Below are 21,281 nucleotides of genomic sequence, written 5' to 3' on the forward strand. Positions count from 1 at the left end.
GCCACTTACGCAAGGCACCAAACTCTTGAGTCGCACATTGTACAAACAGTACAGCAGCTGCATGTTCCTCTTCCGTGAACGGCAGACCCAACGCTCCATCGATACTCCATTCCGATTTCGTCGTCGTCGTGGCCGCCGTCGTCCCTCCTCCCTTCGTCCGCTTAGTAAATGGCAGTTTGCTCATCCCACCCGCGATCGCCGCATCTCTTAAAGCCGCATCCTCCTCCCTCAACGACCATCTCCGTCTCCCCATAGCACTATACCTCTTCTCTTCCTCCTCCTCCTCCCTTTCCCTTTCCCTCTCCCTCAACCTATCCTCCAAAACCTTCCTCTGTTCCAAATACTCTTCAAAAAGGTTCTTCAACGGCCTACACCTATTCTCAATCCATCTAATCATCTCCTCCGGTCCTTCCTTCCGATACCCTTCCTTAAACTTCACAATCTCCGCTTCCGCTTCCTGCGCCCTCTGCATCTGTCTCGCCTGTTGCCTCTCTTCAGGCGCCATCGCCGCATACTCCTCCGGTGTATAATTCAATGGCGGAGGCGGTTGCATAGCCGCCTCTCTCGCTTGTTGTTGTAATTGCACTTGCACCCAAGCAGGTAATTGTTGAACAGCCGCATCATGTCCCAATTGTGATACCGTACTCTGAAACGCGTCCATCAATCCTCGTATCTTCTGGTTATACAACCCCACGAGATACTGGATCTCAGCTAACATTGATTTCAGCATATCGACCGATAAAACGTATCGTCGTTCCCAGTCTTCTTTCGTCAATAGCGACTTTTGATATACAATTTGTGATGCCTTTTTTTTTGAGATGAGGAGATTAAGATATTTTGGGGGTTGAGGAGAACACTACTTACGATTATGATCATCCTCTTTATATAGTTCTCTTGTTGTAAAACATCGTGAATCATCGCGAGCTTGGTATCAATTTCTGCACAAGCCTGCGAGACCTTGTCCAATAACGCATGATGTTCAGGAAGCTTCTCCGCCGGGACTATAATAGAATCCATAGAATTATCCAACGACGCTTCTGTTACTAGAATGTCGAGGAAAGATGACTAAAAGACACTCAAAAAAGCGAGAGAGAACAACATACTTTTACATTCCTGAAGCAGTCTATAAACCACCTCAAATGACGACTTGGATCCCATTTTCGGCTCCGGTGGCGGCAGAGGTTCACCTTTCAACCCCGAAGATATAAACTTCACACCCGCCTGCGATGACGACGACGACATTGTCGGTAAAGGCGGTACAGGAGATGGTTCGGGAATTGGTGGCACGGGACCAATAGGTGGCGCACTGGGCGGGGGCGGCGGCGGGTTAGGTTTCGACCCAGGCAAAACAATCCCCACAGTAACGGAAGTCGTAAATCCTGGCCGTTCTCTCACACCAGTAGACGTCCCCTCTCTCATCTCCTTCAATTTATCTCTCACCTTCCCCACAACCCCAACAACACTCTCCGTCACCTTCATCTTCGACCTCAACTCCCCCTCATTCATCTGCGTCCACTCTAACAATAAAGATTGTTCTTGTGCCGAAATGGTATCAACATAAGTTTGTTGAAGGCCAACATATTGTGTTAGAAATTGTGTGAGGGGGATACCGTGTGGGATGAGAGTGTGAGTGAGTTGGGCTTGGGCTGTGGCTTGAGCTGTGGCTTGTGCGTTAGCTTGAACTTTCGCTGCTTGAGCTGCTGTAGCTTTCATTTCCGCTTGTGCTCTAGCTCGATTCTGTGCAATGTTTTCTTGAATCGCTTGATCAAAGAACGTGAGATACAACTTGTAGACACGTGAGAGATGCTGTGAAATAGTCGTAGTGGAATGTTCTGTTGTTTCCAAAGGAGAGGGGATTGCTGTTGTCGTTGATGTTGTTGTTGGTGTTGTTGTTGATAAAGGTAATGCTGCTGCGGATGACGATGGCGATGGTGATGGTGAATGATTCAAAGAAGTTCTGTCCAGCTTTTCAGCTCTCGAATCCGAAAATGAGCGTTGAGCGGCTGACGGTGAGAAAGGATCGTTAAACCCCATCTCTAACGCAACATCCCCCCACAAATCCTTTTCATTCACCTACAATAACAACCCCCAAAAAAGAAACACACAGTTTCAATTATCCTAACCATCAAGAAAAAAATGAGAACTTGAACTCACCTTAAATTCTCCACCAGATTTGAACACGAGAAGATGCAATTGATGAAGATCCAACGATGTGCCATGGACGACAAGACGAGAAAGGTCAAGAGATATGTTTTTGTGAGCACATATTGCGCGGTATGTGTTGTCGAAATGACATTTGTCGGCGAAAGGGTAGATAGTTCCCGGTCCTGACGGTGGCATATTCGTTTTTCAATATGTATTCAGCGTGGAACCTTTCATCATCTTTCCCTTTTACTCTAGCACCATTGGCTGACTAATCGATTCTCTAGCACGTTCCCCCCCATGGCACTACAAAATGCTCATCATAAACGCCTAAGAAATGCTATACTCTGTCAAAATTTTCACAAATATGAGCGGGGTCGTTTGCCAGCTGTCCTACTTCAACTATGTGCAGTTCCTGAGAGACACTTCCGGATCAACGCCAACAGAGCAGTGCAGTAGAGCTGACGATCAGGTGCATACTATAGCACGCCTTCACCCAAAAAAAGATTCGAAAGAGCATCGAAACTTCAAAGAAACCCCACCGAGGGTATCCGAACACCGGTCATCGGGAGAGACTTACGCCTTCTCAAGGCAAGCCTCATTAACGACTCTTAGCAATTGCTCACGATCCAATGGTCCAGAATCTTTTTTTTTCTTCTGACGCGAAGCATTCTGACAGCTTACTCTGGTCACTTTCCTGATCTGCTTTTCTAGAAATAAAAACTTCGCTTACCCCTATTTTGGAATGCGGATTTTAGGGTGTGTTGATCATGGTTGATCGTGACGATTTGGACAATGCAACATTGAATGGATGATCGATCGGAGCTGTGGCTGCAATGGAAGAGATATAGTTTGAAGAGTCTAAAGGTAGCAAGATAGTCTATTATCCGCCGATTAAAGACGCCTGCTGATTCAAGTTTCGAGATCAGATCTCGCAAATAGCTCAAGTGACATTAGAACTGTCGAACAAACTCTGGAGTGGAGAAAGAGAAGGGGGTGGTTAAAATGTGGCAACCCCATCGATGTTCGACTCATCAGCCGAGCAGGCACCCAAAAAAGTGGATTTCTAAGTGGTCATCCTATCACGGGGATGATTACTGAGATGATCATTGATTAAGCCAGAGCATGGTGATGAAGTTTCACACTATCACCATGAAGATTTACACGGCGGACATCGCATACACGAGCACGTGGAGTACCTCATTGGTTCGGCTGACTGGTGGACGCTCAGTAAGCACCTTCTTATGTTTTCGTCACGCCTGCTCCAATGCCCCTATAGATCACACGAAGAAACTCTATATAAAGACCCAAGAGATTGAACATGATTGCACTATCGATTTACCCAGGAAACCCATAGTAACAACTCACCTCCTCGCATCTCATCTACTTTTTCAATCATGGTTCTTAAACTTTACGGTACCAATATCTCTCCTCCTTCTCGATATGCCGGCCTTGTGCTGCTCGAGATGAAGGTTCCGTTCGAATTGGTCAATGTTGATCTTGGGAAGAAGGAGCAAAAATCTCCCGAGAACTTGGCCAACCAGCCTTTTGGTCAGATTCCCTACATCGTCGTCAGTGTTCCCATCGTCCCGAGCCATCGAGTAACACCTATTAATTAATTAATTTTTTTGTAGGAGGATGATGGCTTTATCCTCTATGAAAGTCGGGCTATTGCTCGCTACATCGCGACTAAATATGCCAACCAAGGACCAAAGCTCATCCCTACCGGCGATCTAAAGAAAATCGCTAAATTCGAACAAGCCACATTCGCCGAGTCAGCCCACTTCAACGACCCGGCATTCTCACTCCTCTTGGAGATCTTCGTCAAAAAGTAATTAAAAACGTCTATTACTTTCCGATCTGGACTTGGATTAACCTTTAAACTATGAAGGATGCAAGGATTAACTCCTGATGAAGCAAGAGTCACTGAACTGAAGACTACTCTTCTTTCAAAAATGGACGTTTACGAACAAATCCTCTCAAAGCAAAAATACATCGCCGGAGACGTTAGTCCCAATCATTGAATCAGTCGTTTTATTTTTTTTGACTAACTGATGATCATTAGGAGATCACGTTGGTCGACCTTGCTCACCTTCCCTTGGCCTCTGTTATGCCTGATATAGGTATTGACATTACGACGGGACGCCCTCATCTGACCAAGTGGTTGAACGAACTACTCCAACGTGAGTCTTGGCAGACGTTGAAAGCTAATGGGTTGGTGAGCACTGCTTGAGCGTGTTGCTTGAAGCTGGGCATCGTGAATACCAATGGATGATCGATATAATGATATACAATATGTAAACTGGCTTGTATGATCAATCAAAATCCTATAGAGATCCCTAAAGCCTCTGTTCGACGCGTGACAGAATAAAGAGTGCGATTGTGTGCTTGCTCGGCAAAGGCCCTTTCTTATCTCCGAAATCTAATTATGAACTTACGGAAAGTTGCGGTCTCTTTTAGTCATGCTTGACTTTGTATTACCGCAGTGAGCTTGGGGCCTATATATAAGGAACCACCACCTCGGTAAGCTCCCTCTACAAAGAACCGCGGTATGCAAATTTTCAGCAGTACAAAGTATCACGAATACAGCTAATTATATCGTAGCCTTAAGTTGCGTCTCGATATTACACCTGTGGAGGTGATTGACTCAGTGTGGTCGGAATCCAGGTTGATATGCGTCTTCTCTAACAATTCGGAATGACACTGTTCTCGAGATCAACCTGATATCCGGGTTTCCAGGCGATTGTCTAATAGGGCACACAATCCTCACGAAACCATGGGATGACGATGATTCAAACGAGCATCATAAAGATTTGCAGACATTTCGCATACTTACCCGACGCGTGAAGTATGCTATTGGATCGGCTGTTCGGACTCGTGGATATTCGCATTCGCCGAGGGAAATGCATTTACGACGTTTTTGTCATGCTTCTCCATCGCTCTACCGAGGATATTTTCACTATATAAAAGGGCCCGAGGCTTGAAATCTTCTGCAGTATCAACCACTACCCAAGGGAATAAAATCACACCTCTCCTCCAACTCACTCACTATGGTTCTCAAACTCTACGCTTCTAATCTCTCTCCTCCTTCTCGATATGTCGGTGTTATTCTCCACGAAAAGAAAGTTCCATTCGAGTTGGTCCATATTGAATTCTCGAAAAACGAGCAAAAATCTCCTGCAAACTTGGCCAATCAACCATTTGGCCAGGTTCCCTACATCGTCGTCAGTGTTTCCATCATCTCGAATCATCGAATAACACCTATTAATATTTTTGTAGGAGGACGATGGCTTTGTCCTCTACGAAAGTCGAGCTATCGCTCGCTACATCGCGATCAAATACGCAAATCAAGGAACAAAGCTTATTCCTACCGAGGACATGAAGCAACACGCTCGTTTTGATCAAGCTACATTTTCAGAGTCGGCTAATTTCAACGATTATGCTTTCCAACTTTACGCTGAAGTCTATATCAAAAAGTAGAAACTCACATTACTTTTCTTCGAATGTGGAAAAAATGAGCTAAACTTTAACTATGAAGGGCCTACGGACAAATTCCTGATCAAGCAAAGGTTGATGAATTGAAGACAACTCTTGGGTCAAAAATGGACGTTCACGAGCAAATCCTCACAAAGCAAAAATATATTGCTGGGAATGTCAGTCGTGATCGAATTATTGCCATTTTATTTTATTTTTTCCTGACTCGTTCACATTAGGAACTCACACTAGTTGATCTTGCGTATGTCCCCCTGGCCACTGCTCTCTCCGACCTGGGTGTTGACGTTGGGGAGGGACGACCTTATGTCACCAAGTGGTTGAACGAGTTGATCAACCGTGAATCTTGGCAGGCGATAAAAAGCAAAGGACTGGTGAGCACTGCTTGAAACTTTTAGGAGTATTACTCGAAGCTGGTCATCGTGAATGGTGAGGCATGATGATCGATGTGATCATGAGACATATAAAGAGTGACTTGTATCATAGATAATCATTGAGGACGTCCATAGTAAACCACTTTTTGATCAGCCACCAAGCTAGACAAAGGCTCGCCGTGGTCTTGTTCACTGAGGATGTTGATGCTGCCTGATACTTGAATGGCGGACCCACGTCAGCGGGAATGGAGCGGTTAAATCTCTCGTATTTCGTCTTGCGAGAAGTTGGTTTATGGTGAAATACAATGACATGAGCTCAAGTAAAATGGGTAGTATCTGGTACCAAAATAAAGTATTCACCGGCACCATCCGGCGCGAAAAGGGGAAGCTGTAACGATCACGATCACGTAACAAGAAGGTAGGCGTCCTTGTTAAACGTTGCTAACATGCCAAGCATCCCCAACATGGACCAAGTATTCACCACAACTTCACTCTACGCGCTTCTGGGTGTATCGGCCATTGCTGGAATCGCGAAGCTCGCCTCGGACACCCTTCTTCCCAAAAACGCGTCCAAAACGGATCGTTGGACGTTTGTGTGGCTTGTGAGTTGGCATGGGAGTTCCTTTATGCTTATGCTCGACTGACGACCTATACTATAAGATCTTCGATGGTCTTATTCACTTCTCGTATGAAGGATCCTGGCTCTACTTCTCCACTTTCGGACGCCAGGTGAACACAAGTGCAGGTCCCCTGGCTGCGATGTGTATGAAAAGCTTCAATTTACTTGCCTCCGTAAGCTAACTCGTTTACAGGGAGGGAATACAGCGCGGCAGACTTCCGTTGGGGAGTCGCAGATCCCAACATCGTCTCCCTGGAAATACTCACAGTCCTCGGCGCTGGTCCACTCTGTCTCTATATTGCCTACCAAATCATGAAAAATGACCCTGCAAGACACTACTGGATTATTGTGATGAGCACGGCTGAGTTGTATGGCGGTTTCATGACATTTTGTCCGGATTGGTTGATTGGGAGCCCGAATTTGAATACTTCAAACTGGCTACACCTATGGGTCTACCTCATCGTATGTGCAACAGTCTTTTACTATCATTCCTCAAAGGTGATTAAAATTTGTGTATTTTAGTTCATGAACACTATGTGAGTTTCGAATTTTAAGTCATGATAAGCGTTCATTGATATTTTGTATTTATAGTTGGGTTGTGATTCCCCTAATCTTAATGGTCGACTCCTATGGTCATGTTGCTAGCGCCCTCCGAGGTGCTGGAAAGAAGATCAAATTTACCTAAGGCTAATGCTGAACTAGCTTCCATGCCTCTTATTTCTTGTATGCGCTATCTATTTCTTGCTGATAATCGTGATACTCTGGATCTCCTGTATATCCAAAAACAGAGCTAATTTTGCAAAAAGACGGCATTTACCCAATGAACAAACGCGCAATTGAATTGGAAAAGTACTGCGAGCATCGTGACAGAGATACTTAAGAGTGAGTATCATGCTAAGTTCTGCATGCGTTCTAGCTATTCCGAACGCTGCAGCTTGATTGTTACCTCAACGAGCCTTGGTGATCTTGAATTTCTGAGAGATATTGCCCTGTAGATGAATTTAGTCCACCTGTCCAGCGTCCATAGGCGGAATACATACCGAATCTCCAAAAACTACGCGTCGGCAATGAAAATCAATACGAGGCTATTGGAATTACACCTGACACTGACCAACGCAAATATAATTGTTCCGCTCCGCTATCTTTCTCGGAACTTTAATCGGAACAAATCCAGCGTCCATTCGAAATCCAGTCGCCAATGGATTCCCTGTATCTAGTAAGACCCTTCGCGTTTCTCGAAAGAAATAACTTACGAAGATCAAGGTGCTCGCTGCCATTCTCGAGATACCCAAGCAATACAAGTCCTGTATTTTTGTGTTTTTGGTTCGGTAAATTTGCTGTTTCTATTTGGAGATCAATGAGATCGACTCCTTTTCCGAACAATGAAACGTTTACCCCATGTGACGTTTTGTGTTGAACCCATAGTCCAGATTGCGGTTGAGTCGGGATAGGTTATATGAGGACTGAACACGATATTCGATTCCCTTCGAATATTGCTGAGCGGTAACGCAGAGATTGGGTGAGAGTCAAGGAGGGCAAGGACGATGGTGGAGAAGACGACAGGAAGTCTGAACATTTCTAGGCGTTTAAGAATTAAGGGAAGGAAATTAAGTGCAAGCGGTGAAATAATACTGAATGACCTGGAGGTGCTGGGACTGATTCAAAAGATTTGAGAGTTTATATACCCTTAGAACGATATATCGTCTAATCACCGAGTGGTCCCATTGTAGATTGTTTTGCTCTGAGTTAATCACTTTCAGGAGGAAGAAGTAATGAATTCCGAGCGGAACGAGGTTCCATCCTCCTGTCGCCGACGCAGGACATATGCCGAAGGTCCGAAACCCGCTTCACCGCCAAGATACACGATGCTTGCCGCTGATAGATAGAAGGCATGAAGGAGCATCCACTTCATCCGACTGCAGTGAGCGATGAATTAATTTATAGCTCCGTGTCCGCGGAAGCATGTTGAGACAGTGCCCGTCTACCGTATAATGTGTTCTGAATCAACGAATGCCAACTTCACTGTAACGACTATTTCGCATTCAAAAGGTCTTCTCTCCGTTTTTTGCTTTAATTCCCCAGGTGATATCGAGAACTCCCTTCTGCTTCAGCGTAGATTTTTGCGCAAAGATGTTTTTATAAAAAGTCCAAGTAGAAGCATCAGCAAATGGAAGGTGGGAGTGAACGCCGCTCAGGGAAGCCAATCCATAGAGTTCATTGCACGTCTTCGGGCTGGTACACGTGCACGAGAAGCAACGGCAAACCTCATATTTAATGATACCCAACTCAAAAAAATGAGACAACGACGTCGGAAGCAAGGTCGCGGAAGTGGACCGGGAACAATAAAACGACTTTTGACATTGACAGGCGAGGGATATCCACGTTGGGGCGGGCTTAGCCTGGACATTCTTCAGTGGTTGATATTACGTTTGAGTAGACCTCGGCTGATAGACTATAATACAAAGCTAAGCCTGAACGACAGCAAAGTAGCGAGGCTTGTTCTCTGGAGGGCCAGCGATCGTGAAAAGGGGACTGTTGCCTCCTAGGTCCCAATGACTAAATTCAAGAATGGGTGAGCCTCGAAGACAAACATGTTCAGTGTGCCAAACTCACGGATGACTACATAATTCCTTGCCGGCGCAACCCAGTCTTCCTGCGGGACCACCAAAGCAGTATTGCCATCACGTAACTTGCAGTGCGACGCGAGAGGTTGGTCTGACGAAGGATACCGCGTGAGAGAAACCCATCTATGAAGAGCGCTTGGTATCTTCTGTGATAAACGTGGCTATATTCGAGTGTATCCCAACGCGCTAGAGACACTTGACAATCAGGATTGCCGGTTTGTGGTGGAATGTCTGTAGTTTTCCTGCATTTGTTGAACATATATGCTTTTGACATACGCGTACCATGTAACCGCCTGTCGTGCGCCCTTGGACCATACTGTTTGGTGAGATGGATTGAGAATGCGTGGAGACAAGGGGGATGCTTCTCTTCTAGGAGTAATAAGTATGTTTGGAAATGCGGACTGCCGAGGAAGATAAACGGCGGAAATGAGAGCCAGAAGAGGTAGAATACCAACAACGGTTAGCACCAGAGTGAAGAACGCATTGAGCATCATGACCAGCAATGACTTTGCGTATTTGCAAGATAGACACAGGCCATTAGATACCATTGAGATCGAGCCTGGGCAACCTAGTCATGAGGGCGGCCTGATAGTCTAGTAGTGTGATCGAGGATGTCCTGAATTCAATCCTTGCCAGGTCCTGAGCTACCAATGTTTTTGTTTTTACTCAGCGGGAGATGGGGGCGAGCCCGGAAACGGCTGAAACCCGAGCGCCGAGCGGGCTCGTGTTACCGAGTCATGTGATAAGTGACATGCGTCACTATCGCGTCCCGAGTCGTGGCGCTGACTTGAACTGACACACTAACACAAGGTGAGAGTGTCGAAAACTTATGTCTTCTTCAGACTCATAAGTATCCCCTTTTTGTAGGCTTGAATGGCTCTGATCGCCGTCATCACTGTGTCGACTCACCTCCGTCTCAGTGTATATATATTGTCCCATGAGCAGTAGAGGACTGTCCTGTTTCATGGCCAACGCCCCGAGCAGCTCCTTGCCGTCACCTCTCGACTCTGACCAGTATCTTGCATCTCCCATCTCTACTATTGTGAGATCTATCGACGATCCTCAAAGCGAGATCATCAGACTCCATGACTTGGCCGACGCCTATTCCACCTTGTCTCGCAGGATCCGTTTGCTGGCTCCGACAATAATAGCCGGTACTCAAATTTACGCGGCGTTTACGCCGTTTACAAGTCATAATGCTTCATTCTGCCTTTGTCTAATACGTGACATCGGCCGTTGTCTCCTCAACCCTTTCTCTATATTTTCGCAAGAATCTGTCCCTGATGGCCTCGCTCTAGAAGAGTCTACGGAACGTGCTCAAGCATACGCAACATTGTCTCACCATGCTCTTGTATTTCTATCCGATGTATTTTCACTCGTGCCCATAATGAATAAATTTCTGGGTCTGTTGTCTCGTTTTATCCTCGCCTCCGTTCTGACATGTGCTTCTCAGACGATCAACTGAAAGATTTATTGAGAGAGCTTTTGTCAATCCTCTCTACCCCCCATTTACCAACGCCCAGTTCCAAAAAATCATGGGATCTTGCGACCTGGGTCCTTGTGTCACAGCGCCTGCGCCCTGATATACTGCTATCACAGAAGCAAAAATTGAAGAATGTCCTCGATCGTTTATTGCGAGGAGATTTTGATGGTTCACTACATAGATCTCAAGGCCTCAAGGTACACTCCATGTAGTCTCTATAATGTATACCATGGTATTAACAACATTTTAGGTATTTTCGACTCTTCTTCGACCTGATATTCCGGAATTCATGGAGCCTCTGCTACCATTATACCCAACAATCCTTGTATTAACAACCGACGACGCACTTGATGTCCAGATTCAAGCTCTTAAGACTTTATGTTGTATCAGTTCTCTCAAGTTACATACCCCAGATACCCCCTGGTCACAAAAGATCGCTTCTCATACCCACAAATTTATCAAGTTTGAGATGGGCAAAAGCAAGGCATCCCAAAACGGTTCTTTTCAGCATATCCTCTCATCAGCAATGCAAGGGAGTGAAGAACGCTGGAAAGTCAAGGGTCCTTTGTGGGCCTCACTTATGGTCGCCTGCCTTATATGCCTATCCGACGCAGAGCTTTTCACCCATCCATATTCATTAAAACTTTTTCTCAATCTCCTTGGTCGAGCGACGAATCATAAGCGCACCTACGTTAGGGCGCTTCATCCACATATATGGATCTGTCTTGTTTGGTGTTATTCTCGACTGGTCGATTCCGCGAGGCACTATCAAGCAATAAAAAATACTCTAGATACTACAAAACGGGCTTTGCTCGTCCTCCGGCAGGAACTCAAAGGTGGAATCGCCACCGCACTGATCGCATCGCAGTTGCTGGATGTTTCGTGTACATCCGAAGAAATTGACATCGTACTCGGCATCGTCAAAGATCTGCTGTCCAGTTCGAAAGAAAGTCAGATCCGGGAAGCCATCAACATCCTTAGTCGTCTAGTTTGCGATGTAGGGTCGCCATCCAGCGGGGATTCACGCATTGGTACCAGAAACTTTTCGGAGATAGTTCTTCGTGATTTGTTTGTAGCACCGCTTATGGACTTATCTGAAGAACAGATCAGAAGGCTCGTTAGTCGTCTTCCGAATGCTGATCTCGCCTTCATACGCCCCTTTACGGAGGCACAAATTCGAAAGCACTGGGAGGAATTCTTGCAGCTTTGGGTGTATAGTGTTAACCGCACGCATAAATCGAGTACGGATTATAAATACTACGAGGTGGGTTCCTCCTTCATAATGACTTGAACAGTAAGCCAATGTTTTTTATAGGCGCAGTTGCTAAGCATTTGGCAGTCTCTACTCCTGGTCCAGTCCCAACTCGAACCCGCGACTGCTCTCCTATCAATTTTGCCCCCAGCTGCCGACTGCATCACAACCACCATTACTAGTTTCATTGGCCGAACGGACAGCTCTTCCAACCAAATTCGCCACCTGAAATTTGTTTACGAGCTCTGGAGAGTCACGAAGCAATCATATGGGACACAATATTTGGTATCTTTGGCTGAAGCGATACTTTTCGCGGTTCTCGAGCAGAAATACGATCTGGACGGAGAGGGTATCAAACAGGCATGGAGTCTACTGTTCGTTGACCTTGTGTCCATTGGAACTCCCAATTTCCTACCATCCGTACTGGCGAGGACTGAGTCGCAGGAGGGTGTTGAGGTGCAGCGACAGCTCTGGGTGATGATGGCTAAGAACGATTTGATCAAGGCCAAGGGGAGTGATTGGGAGGAGATTTTATTGTTTCTCGTGATTCCCTTCCAGTTAGTTCAACTTGTTTGCAGGTGACCGCTGATCAGCGAAATTGACCTTCGTCACAGGTCCTGGAACTTGAATACTCAGGAAGTCCACTTGTGGACTAATTTGTTCTCTATCGCTGACCAGGCCGCACGGACTTCGCCAGCAACCGAGGTCGAGTTTGTTAATAGTCTGCTAAAGAAGTTGGGATCGCAAAAGATTAAGTCGTGAGTAACCCGTTAATTGCCCTCTGTGATAGTATTAAATCAAGTGTATACAGTCTGCAATCGTGTCCTGGGGTTATACCCGCCCTGCTGACCAGTCTCCGCTTCTTTGCCGACAAAGTCCTGCACTCGGACCTGCTATCCTCTGTAAACACCTTTTTGGTCAATATTTATCCACCCTCCCCGGAAAATCACATTCTTGCGTTGCAAATTTTTGGGGGGGTGGCTCATTTGGTCGCGACATGCAATGAAAAAAACATCCTCCAGCTTCTCGTTCTCTTGAAGGACAGTCTTTCTTTATGGTTCAAGGATGCCGCGAAGTCGTTGCTTCAACAAGAACATAATATTTTAGTGCGTTTCGTTTTGGATTGTTTATTTCCTTACCCGTATTCAATTCCACATTCCAGATTGATAACATTTACCGTGTATCCCTTGATATTTTATCCAAGCTCCCGCCCGCAATTGAAATAATTCAAGCACTCTCCGCATACCTCGCATCCTCATTCGAGCGTATGGGATATCCGCCCATTGGCCCTTTGGCATTTGAAAAATTCTGGCGCAAGAGTTATCACGAACAGCCAGAGTCTTTCAAACGACTGATCCCTGAAGATCTGAAAACGTGTTTGAAAGCATGGAGTGATCATTGTGGTGATAGTCTGGCTGAAGGTTTGCCTGATGACTCTCAAAGTACTGTAAGCCATTTGTCACGTCCTTTTTTGTTTGAAGGTGGAAGACTGAAACAATCTTAGGGAAGGTCAATTGTCTCTGATTCGGAGTCCCCCAATAAAGTCACTGTGTTATCGGGAGACTGTGACAGGTCGCGTGGTATTGAAATGGGCTCTGATGACAGTTACCATTTCATTCCTTCCAACTCCTCTTCAGAAGATGTTCAGCGCACTCCAACTCCCGGTAATCCCCGATCATCAACCCCGAAACCTCGTTCGGAGGCATTTCTTCCTGGTCAGGCAGATATAAGCCTTTTTTCGGGCGCGTTGCGCGACGTTTCTCTCAATCTTACAGGATCACGTGAAAATAAGCGTCCTATCGCTGAAAGTAGGTGTTTAAAAAATGGAACATAGTCCGCCATTTGTTGATTCTCATTCAGGTACTCCCAATGTCCTAAAGCGCAGACGAACTGAAACTGCGGTAACTCCCTCGAACGACCCTTTTGTATTCCAGGATCAGCGGCTGCGCATGTCAAATACATCCAGTGCTTTAGACGTCTCCGAATCGCCTGGTGCATTGCCTCGTTCGAGTGCCTCCATAGAAATCCAGAATTCATCGCCTTCGCTTTCACGATATCGGTCCAATCGAATGTTTGTTCCGGCCTCTCCGGAGGCTTATGATTCAGCTCTTCAGGCATCCTCTCCAGCTCTGTTTGTTGCTAGAAAAACGGAGGCCATAAAACAAACTATGCGGACTGTGGATGATGATGCTGGCGGAGTTGTAGAAGACAGTACTGAGATGGAGAGACTTCCGTATCCTTTGAATCAAGGTCTGTACTCTTCCTTGAACTTCTGCCCATTCTTACTGTTCGAACGCGTTAGACCGTAATCTTCAAACTTCTCATTCACCTGATAGTCTCGTATCCAGACCGTCAGCCAACAAGCGCCTTCAGTCCGAACCTGCATATGAATCCGGTTTTCCTAGTCGACCAACGCCCTTACGGCGAAGCCATACCACTTCGGAAAGACTTGATGCCCTGGAACGCGCATATACTGCAGTTGCTGAATCACAGGGAGTTTCACAGGTTCCCATCGAGGAACTTGCACATGCGGCGAGCCTTGCCCATAGAATTGGTGCGAAGATCACCGAACACTTGAATAGGAAGCTACGTAACACTTAAAGACATACACAATAGGCTGTACGGCGCAGTGTCCGCCATTCGTCTTGTCCTATTGTACTTACTCTTCTCCAATCGAACTTGGTCCCTCCGCCGTGTTTCCGCTTAACTTGTCTGGCAACAAGCCCGCAGATGTTACTATGGGGAGCCTGGAATGATTATCTCAGCTGTTGTGGTTATTTTTGTATAGTGAGTAATGAATTCCTTTATTCTTATTTTGATCAAAAGAAAGTAAGTCGTTCGTTTCCAAGGTTTCCACGACGAACTGACAAAGACTTAGACACTCTAAGTACAAGAAGATATCTTAAGGGAACGCATCTAGATCTTCTTTTTCTAGTGCATGTTCACAATTGCATTGATGGGATCATCGGGGAAAAGGTGTTTAAATATGTTCGCTTGCTCCAGCGTCGAGACTTCGCCGGTTGCACTGCCTTAAATTCCAAAGGACAATAGCCTTTGAACACCTTATAAGACACCGTTTGAAACGAGCTAACGTTTCACCCTCATCCCCTTGCAACAGAAACTAGGTGTTCATAACATCCTAGAATGACGTCAACGCTCCTGGAGACAGATAGTTCCTCTATCACGACACTTCAATGCACTTCTCCTGTTTCTCCTGATGGCAGCCTGTCTTTTACCTCATGTTTTTGAAAAGGGAGTTTAGTTCTTCAGCTCCTTCCATGTTTATGTGGGCTTCTTGGATCGCTAGGATTGACAGTCTTTCATCCCTCATTAATTGGTTTATTTTCAGCCATTTATTTTTTGGGTCAAAGACTGAGCGGGCTCCACGGCCGTTTATGTTTAATGAGCCGATTTTGATGTTGGCTCTGGTGTCCTTCTGAGGTTTACTTAGGTTAGGGTTTCGGCTCTTAGATTTTCTACGTCTACTTATACCGTCATTGTTGTTCATTTGTCCGGGCTCCTCAATATGAGCCTCGTTGTGTCCATTTATCAATGCGGTGTTGTTATATTGAGTGCCCGGGTTTCCGCCAACGAGAAACCCCGTTGTCTCATCGGGAGCTAGACCGGCGGCCTGGTTTTCACTCCCTCCACTCCGGGGGCCAGGGACGTTGGGTACCAAGTTCAGGGTTGTTGATTCATCAAAGTTTGCATCGTTTAAAGTTGTAGTGGCCGAGGTTACTCTCCAGGGGTAGGCCAACCTTCATAGAGAGTGCCAGTTTTATAAGGAAAACTCGCAACAAAAAACTTTGTCCATATCGGCTTCTCAGCTACAGAGTCGGGTGCCGATTTAAGGAAAGACTGTGCCTCACCGAAATGGGCTTTCCCTTACTTTGGTAGTTTAGCACCACCTCCATAGGTATATTTGGGCCCATCGGTGACATTTCCGACTCCTGAATTTTGGCCGTCTACCAATGCTTTATGTGTCTAGGAGTTAGCGCATGTCGCAACTGGTTGTCTCAAGAAAGTATTCCAGGATTTATGGGAGGGGAAGTATTATTTCAAAAGTAACGGAACGAGGAGAATCAAAGGTAGCGAAACTAGGATCTTAAAAACGACGGCCTCTAGAACGTCCTCTGCCTCGGTTTCCCCTGTTTGCTTTCCCCCCTCTATTCAAGTTCATTAACCAAGGGATCTGTTCGTCATTTGGAGTCATCCAACCCGGGATTATAGGAAACGGGCACTCCACTCTCATGTGGTCTCGCGATTTGCACATTTGGCATCCGTAGTTTTCAGGTCCTGACGCAGGCTGTCCAGTTCCGTATCCAGCTGTCGGGTAGTTCAGTTCAAGGAGACGCGAGATAAAACGGTTGTAGGTCTGGATGGAGGAAAAAGAGGGCATTTTGGAGGAAGATATTTTCCATACGTGAGGTGTGCCCTTCGTGTCGTGATTGAGTTTGTAGAGGGATGCCTTGATTCCTTGTATGAAGAAATCTAGTTCTAGGCCAGCTCGGGGAGGGTTCTCTACCATTTCCATTAGCTCTCGGTCGAGCAAAGGAGTAGAGATGAGGGTGTCTCTAACTGCCCTTTCGACTCTGTCTTCTCCAACTTTTTCCTGGCTTTCGTCGTACGTGATGTTCTTCAGGAGCATAACGAAACTAGGGATAGGCTGGATGTATGGAAGAATGAAAAGGGTCGCACGTTTTGAGGCGATTACTTTGGTCTTGATGGCGAGGTCGTACTCGTCTTGAGTTAGGTTGGTAACTAGGAAATGCCAGGGAGCTCCACTGGGGTCGTGGCGGTCTTTTTTCTCTGCGTCTGGTTGGAGGAGGTTTACGAGCTCATCCCTGCCTAGGAAGTCGGTCAGAGTCCTTGCGAACGATGACCTTATGGTTTGCAGTTCCACGGAGTAGAAGGCTCCCCACGGGCGTACCCAGATCTTGAGTCCGGGGATGTTGTCGAAGGTCTCGACTAGAGTGGGAGCGAGACCGCGGGTGACAGGGCTGGTTACTTGGGGGGTGGGGAAGTCGCCAATGGGCGGTGCAGTGTAGACAAGGCCACGGATTGTAATTTTGTTGTCCCTGACTGTGCGTTGCGACGCTGGGTCAACGCGTTCATTTATTTCCATTGTGAAGATATTCCGGTTAACAGGTTGAATCTGTTATCGTTGTTCGGGTTGTGAATGGAGTCTTTGACCCCTTGCAGCGGCTCGTCTCCATCCATTTCGCTATCGGTGGAGAGTTCTTGGCGTTTGTTTGGGGGTTCTATGGCGGACGAGGCACTACGATCACGTTTGGTGGTTTCCGGAGTAGTATTTCGATTTGGTGTGCCCACGAGGCTGTCTAGCCTGAGGGAGACCGGAGTGGGGGGGCTGGATTGAGCTATGGTGGTAGTTTGGGTGGGTGAGGGCAGGGGGTTTTCGTGCTCCGGTTTTCGTGTGTGTTCTGTGGGAGATTTATTAGGGATCTCCTGATAAACGGGGAAAAGAGAAATTTTTTGGGGTGTACTCATCTCGTGGAGTCATAGTTCCCATCCGCGTGCTTCAGAGATGTTTGGGGCGGCATGGTATGACCCTACCTGCCGTGCGTCGCTAGGTGTACGCAAGAGGTCGGTCGGTAGCCTGCTTATTCCTTGCAGGGGAAATTACGCTCTCCCTTCTGACTGTGGGGGTGGTATACTCATTTCTACAGTTTGGGTCGGGGGCGTTGCAGTGGGTGATTATTGGAATGTCCTAGGTGCGAGTCAGGAATGTTGGCTCTAGTGGGAGACGTTCCAGGGTAATGGGGGTGTATGTTTCCCGCCCATTTGGCATTGTCTGCAGTCTGCAGACCTTTAGAGGCTTCGCTAATGGTATGGTTGCGACGTTGCTTGGCCTAGAATTTTGGGCAAATAAGAGATCCTCGTCTGGGGCAACGAGGACTCGAGACCACTGCCGGGTCTTACCGCGTCACATGGCGGTTCAGGTCCAAGAGCCTTTTTGATGATGATTCTGGATTTCCCCTACCTTATAACCAGGCTCCTACACGGCCAATCCTTGGTTAGGTAACTGGAAGGTGGAACTTTTACGTGGGTATGATATCCTGACCCATGCCTCAAATGGATTGTCGTCACGTTGCTACAACAAATAAAATGGTTAGGTGATGGCAGGGATAATTTAATGGTGGACGGCATAAAATGCCTATTTTTCGTAAGCAGCCCATCAATTATGTTTTAAAAAGGAATTGATGCGAGAAATGGCGAACCAAGGAGCGATGCTATCGAACTTTATATACCCAAGTGCGCCGTCGAGAACTCAACGGTATAACCTCAAGAGGACAATGTGAGTTTTAGCTTCGCTCTTCAAGGGTGCATTCATGACCATTATTTCTGTAGAGAGGATAAATACCCTACTCGCCCGATCCAGCCCTTGTCCATAAACTTCCATGCACAGTGAGCATTCCCTCGGATCGTTTTTAGCTAATCCAATACGATACGCACGGATTTAGATCAACGCTTCCTCCAGGCTGGGTGCAACACATTCACCCGGAAGGTTTGCCATACTTCGTTCTATCCCTTCCCGACAGTGGCCCAATGGTAGGTTACAATGTGCACTTCATAATTGTTGCTTACAAAGGGGCTGAATAGCAAAGAATTGTAACTGAAGAGTGGATGTATGATCCCGACATCTCCGAATTGATTCTCGACTTCATCAAGGAAATACAAGAAGCGATTTCTGAATACAAAGTAACTCTATGGCCTGAGAGCGATCTTCTTGTTGAGCTTCATCGGAGAGAAGGGAGGATAACCGAAGATGATGGTCATGCACATTGTGGTTACTACTTCGTGCAGCACACAAGGCGGTGCATCTACTGGTTGGAAGAAGTCAAACTTAACCCCACTCTCTCCAAGGCTCTCGGTCTAATATCGGGAGACCTATCAGGCCACCAGACTCGTGCGCTGTTCATGATTGATTCACGTTGCACTAGAAACTGATCGTATCTCAGAGTTATGCCTTGAGGTTGAATACTGGTGCGCTGGCTTGTCATTTGCTTCATTTACCAAACCTGAATTCTCGTCCAGGACATACTGGAACAACTTTCCAACTTTGCAGATTGCCACGCCTGATATATACGACTATATCGTTGATACCATCATGTGTATGATGACAGGTGAGCCATTCGGACAGTTGAGTCCGCCAGCCTGACTGCGATACTTTCAGATGTCATATCCGCACCAAATAATTCAACCGCCTTGTTCAAGTATGAATCACTCCATAGAATGCTGAAGCTGGTGCGAACGGCAAAAGGTGAATTGGATTGGCCCTCGGCTGGATATGCCCATTAAAGAATTTATAGACTGTAACACGTCGAGTTGGCATATAGGTACTCAAACTTTTTGATCACAGCGCTCTATCTGACTAACATTGTGGACTTGTAGGTCGCTTCATGACAAGCTTGAGTTAGTATTACCCATCAGATCTCGGAATTTTACGATTGAGCAATTTTTAGCACGGGACCGACTCCGAAATTATTATGGTACATGGGGCACTAGGTTGAATAAACATCAATCTGTTATCAGTGGCAAGACAGAATCGCTCTCGATGGTCGTGGATATCGTCTCTCCCTTCCTTTTCTTCATCCCGCATGCCCTGTTAGAACGTACTGAGGCGCTGATGGTTGACGGTTGTTTCACATTGCATGACTGGGAAACGTTTTTCGATGAAATTAAAGAAGAATGGAATCAGACAGCCCTACTGGTGGGTTAACCCCATCTTCCACGAGTTATATCTAATCTATTCTAGGCAACAATTCTACTAACAGCAAACTGCGCATTTCTAGCAATTCCGATATTTCAGGCTCCAGTTCTAGTCTCTCATAGTTCCCCAGAACAAATTGCTAGTTATGTATCCCTCACGACCGGTCTGTTTGGACTCGTCCTTGCTCTGGCCATGTATCGACATCACAAATTCAGAAAGCCTAGTTCTCCGGCAGAAATAGTGAGGCATACTAGATTGATCCGCATTCGTATTCTCATACTTCGCGCAGCTGGCCTACATTCACGGTTCATACGAGGAAAGACATGACAACGTGCGCTGGGAAGAACTGTTTCTTGTGTGGAGCTTACCGCATGCCCTCATAATGTGGTCGTAAGTTAACTTCCGTTGTTGCGCCTAGTTCGAGAATCAACAGTGCTTACTATGTATCTTTGACAGTGCCACTACTTTTTCCGTGGCTTTCCTCCTCATGTGCTTTCACGGGACACTCACCGCCGTAAAAGTCGCTGTCGGCCTTTTTGCGGCGCTCCTCGGTTCTTTCACTCTTTACTATGTGCTCAAATATGGAAGTGGTAAGAAGCTCCTTCGAACCTGGTCTGGCCGCATTTTTCGACGTATAAGAGCTACGAGAAACTTTCGCCGGCCCAGGCGTGAAGAAAGTCAAATTGAGACTCCATCTCTCACCAATTAAGCCGGGCACGAACAGTTGCTACTTGCTTTCGTATATTCAATGGTTTATTGATGTCCATCTTCTGTACCTATTTCTCCGATAAACGATGGGGAAGCCGGAATAACCAATGCATCATCATTTTCACGGTTGACCAGTTATTCAATGAGAGGACATTACGACGCTGAAATGAGGCGGAGCTTAGGACACAGCCAGCCTGAGGCCCAACATAAGGGCAGTCTAGATCTGTCCAAGAGTTCAGACATAGGAAAATCTGTGATAAGTAAAAATACCCTTGCTGTGGCCGGCTGGGGCACATGGGAACCATCCATCAAATGCATCAAAGATGTGTGGATGGCAGCTGGGGCACATGGAAACCATTAATCAAAGATGTGCAGATGGCAGCGCTACCAGCAGATGCCATCCGCAATCAGCTGTCAAAGCTGTGCAGCTGCACAACACTGAAGTGACACCTATCATGCTTACATAATTGACAGTGAACGTAGGATCGAAATGGTACAGTAGTGCAGTAATGCTGTAGAGAGTTGGGGAATGGCCCGAAATCGAAGCAGGTGTTGTAGCTGCAATGGTGAAGCATGGATGCCATGATGCGTGGATTGTGGATATCCACTGGCGCATACAACACAGGATCCCAGGCGGTGAGATTACTAGATAGATCAGATCACTTCCGAACTTGCTCTAAGGGAAGCGATCATTTGGGATCACCACGGGCGCAACAGTTATCTGATCCTACATGCAAATAGCCTCATGTTGGGGAGATCTCGAGTCTTTTGTACGTGGAGATAGGTTGGGTGGTAAAAAATAAATAGATTTGGAGTCTATATAGAACGATGTATAAAACACCGTAGGAGGTTGCA

At 46.4% G+C, this 21,281-nt stretch overlaps 8 protein-coding genes across 8 annotated transcripts in view; 5 read left to right on the top strand and 3 right to left on the bottom strand.

Annotated features, from left to right (window-relative positions):
- AGABI2DRAFT_179139 (hypothetical protein) overlaps positions 1–2,340 on the bottom strand; it is a gene marked incomplete at its 5' end in the record, with an annotated part of 5,630 nt that extends 3,290 nt beyond the window's left edge. The window contains 5 exon segments of the mRNA XM_006462314.1: positions 10–24; positions 44–781; positions 865–1,043; positions 1,104–2,073; positions 2,155–2,340. Coding sequence (XP_006462377.1) covers positions 10–24; positions 44–781; positions 865–1,043; positions 1,104–2,073; positions 2,155–2,340 — 2,088 coding nt within the window.
- Positions 2,341–3,183: 843 nt separating this feature from the next.
- On the top strand, positions 3,184–4,534 carry AGABI2DRAFT_193539 (hypothetical protein). Its single transcript, XM_006462315.1, has 5 exons — positions 3,184–3,372; positions 3,422–3,713; positions 3,777–3,974; positions 4,035–4,148; positions 4,208–4,534. The coding sequence occupies exons 2-5, from the start codon at positions 3,540–3,542 to the stop codon at positions 4,373–4,375; spliced, it is 654 nt and encodes a 217-aa protein (XP_006462378.1). The 5' UTR covers positions 3,184–3,372; positions 3,422–3,539; the 3' UTR covers positions 4,376–4,534.
- A 658-nt stretch (positions 4,535–5,192) lies between these two features.
- AGABI2DRAFT_72370 (hypothetical protein) lies at positions 5,193–6,023 on the top strand (the record flags this gene model as incomplete). The annotated part of the gene is made up of 4 exons (XM_006462316.1): positions 5,193–5,363; positions 5,422–5,618; positions 5,681–5,795; positions 5,856–6,023. The coding sequence occupies 4 exons, from the start codon at positions 5,193–5,195 to the stop codon at positions 6,021–6,023; spliced, it is 651 nt and encodes a 216-aa protein (XP_006462379.1).
- Positions 6,024–6,421: 398 nt separating this feature from the next.
- On the top strand, positions 6,422–7,427 carry AGABI2DRAFT_137086 (hypothetical protein). Its single transcript, XM_006462317.1, has 5 exons — positions 6,422–6,610; positions 6,669–6,771; positions 6,821–7,089; positions 7,150–7,163; positions 7,219–7,427. The coding sequence occupies exons 1-5, from the start codon at positions 6,473–6,475 to the stop codon at positions 7,310–7,312; spliced, it is 618 nt and encodes a 205-aa protein (XP_006462380.1). The 5' UTR covers positions 6,422–6,472; the 3' UTR covers positions 7,313–7,427.
- Positions 7,428–7,487: 60 nt separating this feature from the next.
- Positions 7,488–8,268, bottom strand: AGABI2DRAFT_137087 (hypothetical protein). Its single transcript, XM_006462318.1, has 5 exons — positions 8,023–8,268; positions 7,881–7,970; positions 7,739–7,834; positions 7,668–7,681; positions 7,488–7,616 (listed from the first exon to the last, which is right to left on the bottom strand). The coding sequence occupies exons 1-5, from the start codon at positions 8,201–8,203 to the stop codon at positions 7,575–7,577; spliced, it is 423 nt and encodes a 140-aa protein (XP_006462381.1). The 5' UTR covers positions 8,204–8,268; the 3' UTR covers positions 7,488–7,574.
- Positions 8,269–9,092: 824 nt separating this feature from the next.
- AGABI2DRAFT_119244 (hypothetical protein) lies at positions 9,093–9,742 on the bottom strand (the record flags this gene model as incomplete). Its single annotated transcript, XM_006462319.1, has 4 exons — positions 9,093–9,169; positions 9,241–9,397; positions 9,448–9,493; positions 9,534–9,742. The coding sequence occupies 4 exons, from the start codon at positions 9,740–9,742 to the stop codon at positions 9,093–9,095; spliced, it is 489 nt and encodes a 162-aa protein (XP_006462382.1).
- A 473-nt stretch (positions 9,743–10,215) lies between these two features.
- On the top strand, positions 10,216–14,587 carry AGABI2DRAFT_119245 (hypothetical protein; the record flags this gene model as incomplete). Its single annotated transcript, XM_006462320.1, has 10 exons — positions 10,216–10,654; positions 10,705–10,931; positions 10,985–11,998; positions 12,050–12,543; positions 12,601–12,744; positions 12,798–13,092; positions 13,149–13,433; positions 13,491–13,794; positions 13,847–14,236; positions 14,289–14,587. The coding sequence occupies 10 exons, from the start codon at positions 10,216–10,218 to the stop codon at positions 14,585–14,587; spliced, it is 3,891 nt and encodes a 1,296-aa protein (XP_006462383.1).
- Positions 14,588–15,149: 562 nt separating this feature from the next.
- On the top strand, positions 15,150–20,787 carry AGABI2DRAFT_179143 (hypothetical protein; the record flags this gene model as incomplete). Its single annotated transcript, XM_006462321.1, has 13 exons — positions 15,150–15,223; positions 18,193–18,302; positions 18,356–18,412; positions 18,469–18,556; positions 18,608–18,914; positions 18,967–18,991; positions 19,043–19,131; positions 19,400–19,420; positions 19,471–19,718; positions 19,764–19,958; positions 20,008–20,108; positions 20,175–20,308; positions 20,576–20,787. The coding sequence occupies exons 2-13, from the start codon at positions 18,208–18,210 to the stop codon at positions 20,785–20,787; spliced, it is 1,572 nt and encodes a 523-aa protein (XP_006462384.1). The 5' UTR covers positions 15,150–15,223; positions 18,193–18,207.
- Between the last annotated feature and the right edge of the window lie 494 nt (positions 20,788–21,281).

Source organism: Agaricus bisporus (genome assembly GCF_000300575.1).
Source record: "Agaricus bisporus var. bisporus H97 unplaced genomic scaffold AGABI2scaffold_7, whole genome shotgun sequence".
Taxonomy (NCBI): domain Eukaryota; kingdom Fungi; phylum Basidiomycota; class Agaricomycetes; order Agaricales; family Agaricaceae; genus Agaricus; species Agaricus bisporus.

Coding starts and splice junctions, on each gene's coding strand:
- AGABI2DRAFT_193539 (XM_006462315.1), top strand. CDS start 3,540: ATGGTTCTTAAACTTTACGGTACCAATATCTCTCCTCCTTCTCGATAT. Junction 3,975..4,034: donor TGGAGATCTTCGTCAAAAAG/TAATTAAAAACG, acceptor AAACTATGAAGG/ATGCAAGGATTAACTCCTGA. Junction 4,149..4,207: donor AAAAATACATCGCCGGAGAC/GTTAGTCCCAAT, acceptor GATGATCATTAG/GAGATCACGTTGGTCGACCT.
- AGABI2DRAFT_137086 (XM_006462317.1), top strand. CDS start 6,473: ATGGACCAAGTATTCACCACAACTTCACTCTACGCGCTTCTGGGTGTA. Junction 6,611..6,668: donor GTTGGACGTTTGTGTGGCTT/GTGAGTTGGCAT, acceptor CTATACTATAAG/ATCTTCGATGGTCTTATTCA. Junction 6,772..6,820: donor AGGTCCCCTGGCTGCGATGT/GTATGAAAAGCT, acceptor ACTCGTTTACAG/GGAGGGAATACAGCGCGGCA.
- AGABI2DRAFT_137087 (XM_006462318.1), bottom strand. CDS start 8,203: ATGTTCAGACTTCCTGTCGTCTTCTCCACCATCGTCCTTGCCCTCCTT. Junction 7,971..8,022: donor AACACAAAACGTCACATGGG/GTAAACGTTTCA, acceptor ATCTCCAAATAG/AAACAGCAAATTTACCGAAC. Junction 7,835..7,880: donor CAGCGAGCACCTTGATCTTC/GTAAGTTATTTC, acceptor TACTAGATACAG/GGAATCCATTGGCGACTGGA.